Source organism: Meleagris gallopavo, chromosome 24 (genome assembly GCF_000146605.3).
Source record: "Meleagris gallopavo isolate NT-WF06-2002-E0010 breed Aviagen turkey brand Nicholas breeding stock chromosome 24, Turkey_5.1, whole genome shotgun sequence".
NCBI classification, from domain to species: Eukaryota; Metazoa; Chordata; class Aves; order Galliformes; family Phasianidae; genus Meleagris; species Meleagris gallopavo.
The window spans coordinates 3,019,285-3,030,490 of NC_015034.2; the positions used below are offsets into that span (position 1 = coordinate 3,019,285).

At 46.0% G+C, this 11,206-nt stretch overlaps 1 protein-coding gene across 6 annotated transcripts; it reads right to left on the reverse strand.

Moving 5' to 3' along the window:
• On the reverse strand, positions 1–10,416 carry TIA1 (TIA1 cytotoxic granule associated RNA binding protein). 6 transcript variants are annotated; one of them, XM_010723181.3, is made up of 12 exons: positions 10,398–10,416; positions 9,330–9,426; positions 8,786–8,884; positions 8,427–8,481; positions 7,826–7,913; positions 4,482–4,557; positions 4,044–4,152; positions 3,346–3,441; positions 3,170–3,254; positions 2,896–3,019; positions 2,239–2,378; positions 1–1,404 (listed from the first exon to the last, which is right to left on the reverse strand). In XM_010723181.3, exons 2-12 carry the CDS (start codon positions 9,339–9,341, stop codon positions 1,281–1,283), a joined length of 1,008 nt encoding a protein of 335 aa, XP_010721483.1. In that variant the 5' UTR covers positions 9,342–9,426; positions 10,398–10,416; the 3' UTR covers positions 1–1,280. The 6 variants fall into 6 exon arrangements, with proteins under 6 accessions (XP_010721483.1, XP_031412622.1, XP_031412620.1 ...); XM_031556762.1 differs by lacking the exons at positions 9,330–9,426; positions 10,398–10,416 and adding exons at positions 5,323–5,388; positions 7,036–7,127 and having other exon boundaries at positions 8,791–8,884; XM_031556760.1 differs by lacking the exon at positions 10,398–10,416 and having other exon boundaries at positions 9,330–9,478.
• Between the last annotated feature and the right edge of the window lie 790 nt (positions 10,417–11,206).

Consider the following 11,206-nt stretch of genomic DNA (forward strand, 5'->3'; position numbering starts at 1 on the left):
TTTTTTTTTTGTTTTGTTTTGCATTTTTTTTTTGAAGGCTGCTCATAGAGGTAGCACAGAAAGGTCGCTTTTGGCCTCTGAACATCGAGAAACTTTTCCCAGCTGCTCCCCCAGCCTGGAACCTCCACGTACATCACACGGCTCCATAGAGGGGTTTTCTGTTTGCTTTTTGTTTGTTTTGTTTTTAAACAGTTTCTTAAAAAACAAAGAGAGGATGACTTTGTATTCAAAGACTACCAAAGTGTATATTTGATATCCACATGACAAAAAAAAAATAATAATATATATATGCATAAATCAAGAACTCGGCGTCCTACCTTTAAATAAAAGAAACGTACAAAGTCGGCTATGTTTGTGCAAAATATTAATTTGCTAAAATATTTTACATAATCAGTACATGTAAATGTAGAAATCGATTTAAAAAGGAAAAATAAAAAAAACCAACAAACCAAGGAGCTGTTGGTAGAATTCGTCACATTTTAAGTGAGTTGTAACGGGGTTTTCCTGCAGCAGCAGAGGTGGGGACTTGTCTGCCATCAGTGTGATGGAGGCACCCATTCACACAATGCAACGTTGGGGTGGTGGGCACTGATGGCAGCGTGGGGGAATGGAGGTCATAAGGCAAAGGCTGAACAAATGAATGGGTAGAAAACGATGTAAACTAAGAACCCGGCCTCCAAAAGAGCCGCTCTGATGGGAGGGGAGGGAGGGAGGCTCTGTACAAGAGGCTCTTTGAGAAGAGGGCTGTGCAGAAGCTGAGGGCGGAGAGCCTCCAGGCCCCACACAATTTTGGCTTTTTTTTTTTTTTTTTGTTACAACAGCTTTTATAATACATTGTAAAATCGTTCGGAATGCAAACCACAACCGCACGCTGCTCCCGAGGAAAAAAAAAAAACAAACAACAAAAAAAAACCCCAACAAAACAACAAAACAACAAGTTTGACGTTGTGCAATTTGCTGCCCCCAAGTTTAAGTGGCAGTAGTCCCTGCAATTTGCTGTGTTTCAACAGTGGATCGTTAAGAAACACATCTAGAAAGAGGAAAAGAAGGCAATGGTTGGCAGACATCCAGCATCTCGTTCTTTTGTTTTTTGTTTTTGTTTTTGTTTGTTTTTAAACAACGTGGATGACAACTTCACGATTAAAAACGTTTCTTATTTTTTTTCTTTTCTTTCTCTCTCTTAAATAAATACATTGCATCTGATGCTTGCACTGACTTGATCTGACACATCTTTTGACTCTTCTCGAGCCCCACCAGCACCCAGCTGCAGCGTTGGGTTCTCACTGTGTCTCAAATCCTGCCACTCGGTACCCGGCCTGGTTTGTCAGCACGCTGCCATTCTGTCCCTGCGGGGGCTGCACGCTGTAGTTTGCTCCCATCCACGCTGCTGATGACTGTGTCTGACTGTTGGGGGAGAAACAGCGTGTTAAGGAATGACACATTGTAGGGGATGGAAGGGATATCTGAGATCTGCCCCCCACAAAGCAGTTTCTCTCTGTTGGTTGTGGTGTATCAAGGCAGGCAGACCCCAGAAGCCCTCTGCTACTATTGCTTATAAGCTGGTTAAGTGTTCTGTGTTCCTTGCTTCCCTTTTGCATTTAGTATCTGAGTCAAGTCTTTGAAAGGGGAGATAACAGCAGGACAAGGAAATGGTTTGAAGTTGAAGGAGGGAAGATTTCAGTTGGATGTCAGGGGGAAGTTGTTTGCTGTCAGAGTGGTGAGGTGCTGGAACAGCTGCCCAGAGAGGCTGTGGATCCCCGTCCATCCCTGGAGGTGTTCAAGGCCAGGTTGGATGGGGCCCTGGGCAGCCTGGGCTGGTATTAAATGTGGAGGTCGGCAGCCCTGCCTGCTGGAGGGAAATTGGAGCTTCATGATCCCTGAGGTCCCTTCCAACCCAAACCATGCTGCGATGATTCTACGATCTGAGACAGCCGTTACCAGCATTGAGTGGCAACAGCAAAACAATTTCACACTGGCAGCACAATGAGCAGACTCCACATGTGTCAAAGCTCAACACTGTTTGGAAAATAATTTGAACAAGAAATAAGAATTCACCCGCTGCTGCCCCAACAAAGGTATACGAGGAGAGCTCTCCTCTGTATTCCCCAGTATTTGCATACCACAGGCATTGCTACACCTAACAACTTCACACACTACGGCCTCAGAACATCGCCTCCCTTATAGGAAAATCCCTGGGACGTGACTTCAAGCATGGAAAAGCGTGCAGCATGTACTCACTTGAAGCCCTGCTGGTTCCACGCCTGCCCGTACATCCCATAGGCGGGGACCTGCCACCCGTTGGGCACGTACTGCCCCAGCTGTGCGTTGCCATACCACTGCCCCCACTGCCCGTAAGCCTGAGGATATCCAATTTGATTCTGCAAGGACAAAATGCGTTAGGCACTGCCTGAGAACACAGCTCATCTGCTCACAACGCACTGTGCCTCCACGCCTGCCTTGGATTGGAAGCTTACAAGTGAAATAACACTGAAATGGAAACACATATCTAGCAGGACAATCTTCAGAGAGCCTTAGTGTTTCATTACTAAAGACCCCCAGTGCTTTGCTAACGAACTGCGTGGGGTCTTTGCTTCCTCAAAGCCCAGAGCTTTCTCACTGAGGCCCAGGAAAGAGGAACAGCAGCATCGTTTCCTTCCGTGGCACAAAGATATGCCATGTGCAGGACAGCAAGTCTGCTTCAAAATTTTACCTCACCATTTTTTCCTTAATAAGATTTCAAAGGATTTGTAATCGCTTTAGAGAAACACCCAGTGATGAAATAAAGAGCAGCCCCACGTCAAACTACCACATGCAACAACAGCCACTCAGCAGGTTTTCTATTTAGGACTAATGTCACACAACCATTTTTGACACGAGTGGAGGAGCAGTTCTGACCTGCTGCACTGGGCTGACCATGTCAGGCGTCTCCTTCCCCCAGTAGCACTTCACCACGTGGCCTTCTATGGTTGTCCCATTGACAGAAACGATGGCGTGTGCGGCGCTCTCGTGAGAATTAAACCTGTTGGGATAGAAATGGTGCCAATAGCAACGATACTGGAAGTGCTACAGCCAGGCTGAGAACCCTGCTGTTAGAAGCCTCTAGTTAGGCAGACAGCCACTCATTTTTATTAAATCCTTCCACTTGTTGTGCGAGTGCATGACAGCCTACCGTACAAAGGAGTAGCCTTTATCTGGGAAGACTCGGATTTCCATTATCTGCCCGAATGGGGAGAAGGTCTGGCGCATTAACTGCTCTGCAACAAGAAGCAGCACAACACCAACATGAGGTCACACAGTGTTATCTGGAGTCATTCCGTGTGACAACGTGCTCTGGGGACACAATACCTGTCAGGCCTGAAGTGACACCTCCACAGTACACGGTGCAGTTGCTGGGACTGGACTGATTGACCACGTCATCGTAAGACAGTTGTTTGGTGTTTGCTTAAAAGAGATTTGCAAGAGTTTTTCAGTTCATCACACACACGTCAGTTCTGCAGTTCTGATCCTATCCTAAGAGTGAGGAACCGTGCTGACAGAGCTGGTGACAAATGCTGTGGGCACAGTCAGCATTTTCACTTGGGTTTGTCTGGCTGCCCACAGCCACCCGTTCCTATTTAGGACGGGCTGCTAATGACAGGGACACTGCTGTGAAATTAAGTTCACATGTCAAGCTTATCAAGATACACTTAATTTCCATTCTCTCTCATGGAAATGCTTTAATACAGCCCTGCTGGCTTTGTATCACAAAAGGAAGCCATAGTCCAAGAGAGCGAAGTTAAAATAACCCCACAGACATCCCAGCTGTCCTGACAGAGAGCAGCTTTCCAGAGCATGCAGAGCCAGCAGGAAGCCCTGGGTGGCAGTGGAAATACAGCTGTTCTAGCTCAGGAAGTTGACCTGTTCACAGTTTTTAATCAAGAATCACTGCTTTTGAGCACCCACTTTCCCCTCTCCCACAACTGCCAAATGCCAGGAGCTCACAATTCTCTCTTCCTCCCTGTGTGTGTGGTATAAGGTTTGCTTTTGCACGTGCAAACACTCACATTCGTATGTACTCTTTGGAGCTGGAGGTTTTCTCGTTGCCCAGTTTGTTCTGATTTGCCTTCCACCAAGCCACTGGCCGCCCATCTGCTGAATAGCATTCTCTGCATCCTGTGCACGAGAGAGAGAGAGAAAAAATACTCTCTTACTCCACAAAGACACTGCTGGGTCACTGTGGAAGCATTACCAAGATCCCTAACCAAGAAGGAATGCCTGAGTAGCACAACTCTCCATCCAGACTCACTGCTTGGTTTTCTTCCCCACCTCTCACACCCACCACAATCAGAGGGTTACAAAGCCATCCTTACCCTCAGCACGAGGGAAAGCTGAGGAAGTTTCCTTCCTGGGGAAGCCAGGAGCAGATGGGGACCAAAATTACTCCTCCTCTGCAGCACTGCTGAAGATCCCCCCCCCCGTTTCCATCCCGTGCCACAGCTTACCCATTTATTGAAGAAGGAGACGAAGCCATAGCCTTTAGATTTCCCCGTTGCCATGTCCTTAACCACCCGTGCATCTCTAGAAAGCAGAAACAAGAGCCAGTTCAGCACCTCACAAAGCCAGCCCGACTAAACTCGAGTCACACTTACAGCTCATTTTCACCTTTCACCTTTACTAAAGTCAACTGTTTATTGCACCAGCAACACAGTCAAAGCAAACGGCTTGGTTTCTATACAGAACTTTACTACTGCTTTGCCAGGTGGTAGCAAAATTAAACTTAATTTCGTAAACATGCAAATCAATAGCTTCTCTAACAAAGGTAGGTACTTTACGACAGTTGTTTCCGCTTCAAAACGCTTTTACATACTGTTAAAGCACAAAGCATGGTCAAAGCAGCTATTCCAAAGGATCACTTAAGCCACTAACATTAGCTGAATGGCTCTCTTTAACCATGCAATCGTTACACTCAGCTCCTTTGCCAACACATTCTACCTACTCATTCAAAATATTAAATAGAAAAAATGAAAAAGAGAGGAATTAAAAGGCATACGTCGCCTGTTAACTGAATTCTTTAATTTTCTCTGGTCAATTCGTTACCCCCTTTTGGGACTGTGGGCAGCTGTAAATTTTGAGAGATTGACATTTTCAGAAATTATTGAAGAAAACACCGAAACATTTACGTTTTAAACTACACATTACAAATAATTCAAAGTGCATTTGTACAATAGCAATCATACAGGACTGATTGGAAACTACAAGATATTAAAAAAAAATAATAACAAAAATAGAAGAAGAAAAAAAGAAAAAGAAAATATTTATAAAAGTAAATAAGAAAACTACAACGTTTGTCCACTGTGAACTGTAGCTTGTAGTTAGCCATGGCAATTCTGTCCATTCTTCAGAGACACTCTGCAAAATAACCAGAGCCCTATTATTTGAGATTGAGTTAAGAAGAGAACCCAGCTACAAGAGCTAAACCCCCACTCATGGAAAGCCACTCTACAGCACTTCTCAGGCAATTTGTGTCCAGGTTAGCCAGGGGCTGGGATGCTCTCCAGGCCACCCCTCCTCCCCCCCAACACGTAACAAGCATAAAAGAACAGAAAGCAAAACAGAAAACCAGTCAGCAAGTCATGCAATGGAACTTAGGTCTGCATAACATGATAGGGTTCAGAGAAACTAGTGTAACATGGGCACAACATTTAGCATTCCGAGACTGGCGAGAGGAGTCACAATGAAGAGGGGGTTTGTTACACCACTTTATTAAGCCTCACAGTAACTGCAAATGCTGTGTCATGAGCTCACTGTGGTACATGTGAGCCTACAGCACTGACCCGAGGAAAATACCTCTTCCAACGCCAGCAGTGTTATTTCTTTTCTGTTTGCAACGCCTCCCCCCTCCCTTTTGTTTCGTTTCTCCTTCCTGGTCTGAATTTGGGTAGGACAAATTGCCTGAGAAGAGCCACGCTGGTACTCTTAGCTGGTTTGCTCTCAACAGCCTAAAGAGGGAGGGGGGGAAGAACTCATCTCTACTTACCCTCAACTGAAAACTTTGAAAATAAGACTTGAGAACAAGTGAAAACATGCGTACAGTAAGCAGAAAAGGAAACCACAATGAATGTGTGCTTTTACAGTGATTAAAAAGTTCAGATGCAATGAATTACCAACATTTCTTTATGTGCTAATCATGCAGTAGTTCAACCTTGGTTTCATATATATATATACACATAAAAAAAGAGCTCAGTTTAATACCAACGTTAAAAAAAAATAATAATAAATCAGGAAATATTCCATTAGCACATTTCCAGAAAGGAAGTCACTGATGAGGAACAGATTAGGTCAAATAGCTTCAATCGACTGCTGATGAGATGGCAGCAGTGTTTTTTGGGTTCAGTTCCACCAACAGAAAACCAAGGCCCCTGCTGCTCTCCCTAACCCCTCCATTTTGGGAACAGGACTTTCAGAGCCCTAACAGGGATGATTTCTTTTTGGTCTGTCCATTTAAGGCAGGCCGAGTCGCCAACTTTTCAGCCTGCTAGCTCTACAGCTGCGTGCTGAGCACCCCGAAAGCAGCAGCTTGTTTGCCTTCTCCCCACCCCAGCTGGGAAAGAGTCCTGATGCTGTGTCCTAAAGGGCTTTGCTTTTGGGGGCTGTGTTTGCTGGAGAAGCCTGTCTGTTGGAAGGCACCTGAGGAACCCAGAGCTGAAGCAGCTAGGGGAAATTCCTTCATAGCTCCACCACATTCACACCGACGCAGCTGCCTGCTGCTCCCTGCCTTTCCTACCCATTCCAGCAGCAAAGTCCCAGTGCAAACCCATTTTAGATTCCCTCGGCCCTTCCATCCACACTGCATTTGGCCATGAGGATAAACTGACTCTGCTTAGGAGTCTGACCCTCTGAGTTTCCTAAGGGATATTAGTTGAGATTTAGAGTTCTCTGAAGCGAGTGACATTCAGATCACATGGTTTTTCTTAATTGTATCAAAGAGGAAATCAAGCTGGCATTAACAAGAGTAACACACTGGACTCTGAGGGAAAAACAAAAAAACAAACTTACTTCAATTAAAGGCTGCACTACACAACACTCCAAAGCACTCTACGTTCTCTTACATCACCATCAAGAAACTTCAATGTCCAGTACAGACAACACTACAAGGAAAATTAATGGTTTACATTTGGAGGATGGAAAGAACGAACTGCTCCTTACTCTGCTACACCCTGAGTCCAACAGACTGGCAGGCAGAGCTGCAGCCTCCGTTCCCCCTTGGTAACACGCTCTCTTGTCACACTATCGCTCTGCACAGCCCATGAGTGTGACTCCAAGGACCAAAGATGCCCCGTGGTTTTGGCCAAACACCTGGAGGCCAAACACTGGGTGCCACGAGGCTGAAAAGGGTTCATTTTTGGGGGGGGGTGGGAATTTTAACTGCCACAAATGGCTGCTGCTGGTGAAAACCCAAGGCCTCGTGAGGTGTGAGCATGCAAACGGGCTCACTCACAAACCATACAGCGTGATGCTGACGTGACTGCAGAGAGGGCAAGTTAAATGTGTAACCCCACATTCAGGAATCATTTTTTTTCCAGTGTTGCTTTGCTAAACAACGTGAGGTGTATGAAACCAAAGCATGTCATATGCAACCTTTCTAGGAAAGCAGAAGAAGCTTCTAGAAAGAAATCTCTTTACACAGCCCTGCTTAATGCTCAACCGTTCAGAGTCCGGGTGCTGTATGAACAGATGAATTTGTACTCCTGCACTGGGTCAACTTTTGGTTTTTACTTACTGAAATAAGAGGCTGCCTCCATTTAGGAGAGAACTTTTAGTTCATTTATCCTATCCAACTACTTACGATATTCTTCCAAACGGCGCAAAAGCTGCTTTTATATCTTCAGTTGTAATTTCGGGACTGAGGTCTCCAACAAAGACATGGAAATGGTCTTTTGGGGAAAAGGAGAAAAAAGGATATCAGGCATTCTAATGCAGGACATGTTTGGAAGCTAGCTAAGATGTCTGGCTGAACACCACAGGATGTGTAGAACAAATCAAAACAACACCTGGCATCGCAACAGTTTGCTGTTAAAGAATTTGAGTTCTCAAAAGCCAGCAGTTTTGGTTGCTCAGCCATTACACCGCAGTGTAATTCAGTGCATGTAAATCTGTGTGCGAGTGAGCTGAGACTGAAGGCCTTCGGGTGGTCAGTGAACACCCTGGAGAGATTTCATTCTGTGTTTAAGAAGATACAATTACCTTGTGAAGCCTGTGTGCTGACAACGGTACTACCTGACGACAAAGATTAGATTTGTTCTTAAGTTCATTAACACAAACACATCCAGCAGTATCTCAGGATTGTGAACAAAACATTACTGAGTGTAGCTGTCTGGTGATAGGGTTTATGTCTCAAAACTACCCGTGCAAATGAAAGGATCACTCCATGGCTGAGGGACACTTACTGCTCGTGTCTTTCTTCTGGCTGCTGGGAGTCGTTGCCCAGTTCACTTTGACCTCCTGCAAACATCAGTTGGCCATCAGTTAGATCAAGTATGTCACAGCTGAGCACAGATACCACCAGCACTTCATTCTGACACTACGGGAAGCCAGGCATGCAAGCTGGGTGAAAGCTTCTATTTAAGATACGTCTCTTGGGTGTTTTGCTTGGCTGGGTGGGGTTTTTCTTGCAGGGAGTGGGGAGTTCAATGAAGTGCCTAACATCTGCAGTGTATCCACTTCCTCTCAAGTGCCATTATCCCACACCAGCTGAGCCAGCCCGTGCTCTCCAGCTCCAACTCACCCTGTAGACATGACAGCTTACCTTACCCATTATCTTCCGGCCATTCATGGCAGCCAGTGCCGAAGCCGCATGGCGATGCTCATAGAATTCCACAAAACAATAGGGATCATTTCCAGCTGTCTGATAGAAAAGAGGAAGATTTGTGACCACCAGCTCTTCAGACTGCCTCCTCGTTATCATTCTCAGTGCCTTATCCATGAAATCTGAACAGCTCCAAACGAACAGGCTTTGTGACTGCAGGCCAAGACCACACACAACACGCTAACAACGCTCCATGAGCATTCAGCTCCACTTTAAAAAGGTAAAAGTTGGCCAAAAAGAATCTAATTTACAATGTCTGTACGTTATTAACCTGTCCTATCCCCTTCAAAATGTCCACTCATCCTTAAGTAGTATCAGGTATGAGTCAGAAAACATCATGTCTGTGGTGGTGACCTCCCACCCCCATCACATCCCCAGAACTTGGTCACGTCGTATTGCCAGAAGGATCCTAAAAAGCACAAGAAGGGCCCAAAGCCATTCAGTGTGAGGAGAGGGGAAATAATAATTAACCGAAGTCTCTTACATCCATTATCATTTTGCAGTTTTTGCATGGTCCAATCTGGCTGAACAGCTGGAGGATCAGAGCTTCTGTCACATCTCTGGACAGGTTCCCCACGTATCTGTAAGGTGAAAGGACAGGTTAGAAGTGCAGATGTTCCTACAGGAGGGGTTGCAGAGAAAAGTGATTTTAAGAGCATGTCAATAAACCAGCAACCCTCTCGATGATGAACAGCAAGAGCACAACTAGCAGGAGCTCTTGTTCTCTCCCTTTTTAAACATTAGCATGGTGTGGATAATAAATAAGCCGAGGTACCAGGCAGCAACATGCTCTCATGTGATTTTTCTAGGGCTGAGCTTACAGCAGTTTCCTTGTAAGTGCAAGTCTGTGCCACGACCTTTGCACTAAGGCTGCATTTTCACCTCGATAAGCGGGCAGCTGCTGCATGAAGCATTCCCTGCCTGCAGGTTGGGTTTAGCTTTAGAAAGGATTTGGCTGACAGATCTCTTGGGAGCACCACAAATTCCTGCACGGCTGCAGTCCTCTCAAAATGCAGTAACACACACGTATGCAGAGATAAATATGTACACACGTGTGCAATTATGACCTGTGTAACTACACGTTAGGGATCCTACACGCCTCTGCTGCCCGCTGTGTGTGGCAGCACGTCTGAAGAGCTTTCTCCAACTCACAAGCTGCCAAACCACAATAAAAGCACAGCAACACCACCAAGTGGGCCCAGATTTAGGGGAAAAACACAGAGCTGCACCCCCTCTGAGCAACAAAGCAGGCTGTTTTCCCCCATGTACTCAGCAGCAAGCTTAAGCCATGCTCTCTGTGCTGCACTTAAGCGGTTTAAACACACTCAGGCTTCAATAAGCATCTGCAAGTTTCTTTGCAGCTCTGCTCTCCCAACCTGGACCTTGGACTGCACCGCTGCTTAAGGAATCAGTGCCAGGCAATGGGAGCGTGCCCCTGGAGCCAGCCACACCAGCAGCAGGGATCTCTCCTGCACAAGTCTGCATGCATTTTCCCCCCCTCTGTTTTCTGCTATTTGGATTCTCAGGCGTTGCTCCTTTGCAGGTCACTCACAAGGCAAATCACAGACAACTCCATCCAACCAGGGCAGGTTGATCAATCTACGTCTTCTTGAAAAGTGCTCCCAACCTAGCGGGTGTTTGCACTTCCTCATCTTTTTATAAACACAAAACAAGTCCAAAGTGCACGTATTCGAGAAGCATACGGGTAAACTACAAACAAGAGCTCTTTGTAAAGTTCAAGAACGCTGAGCTGCAACCGCCCCTCGCATTCATCACTGCTGGAGAGTGGCTTTCCAAGATGGTAACTGGCCACGTGAAAAGTGGTGTTTATCCAGGAAAACATTTCCATGGCTAATATGGCTCATAACGTCCTCCTGGATACCCAAGCACTGACATCTGCACTGCAAGAAACGAGTTACGTGGACATCACGCCAACAGGACCTCATTTCCACCAGCACTTCCTATAGAAATGCTCGTTGATCACATCATTAACACACATTTCAGAGCCACGCTGGCATGCAGCTGCATTGCAGCCTTCCAAGAAATCCATCTGAACCTCACAGTGCGTAACTGAGCTCGTGACAATCCCTCTGTGTGACTTCAGAACGTCAGGATTCGGAGAAAGGCAGCTCCTGGCATGTTGCTCAACAGCCAGCTCAGCAGAAACGCTGCCGTGCTTGTGCAACACGTGCTGCAGGATGGAGAATTCATTCCCTAGAGCATGAGCTGCATTCTGCTGAGACCACTGGCCTGCAGACAACAATTTCACTGGGGAAAGGGGGAAAACATTCTGCTAAATAAACACACTGGCATGCCAACAGGTCTGACCCATGTTTGTGGATGCTAAGAATAGTTTAAGGA

Bases quoted from the DNA above. Each gene is read 5' to 3' on its own strand.
- TIA1 (XM_010723181.3), bottom strand. The intron at 7,914-8,426 runs GTAAGTGTCCCT...TTTCCCCAAAAG, and splicing joins CCAGAAGAAAGACACGAGCA to ACCATTTCCATGTCTTTGTT. The intron at 4,558-7,825 runs GTAAGTAGTTGG...TCTGCTTTCTAG, and splicing joins GCGCCGTTTGGAAGAATATC to AGATGCACGGGTGGTTAAGG.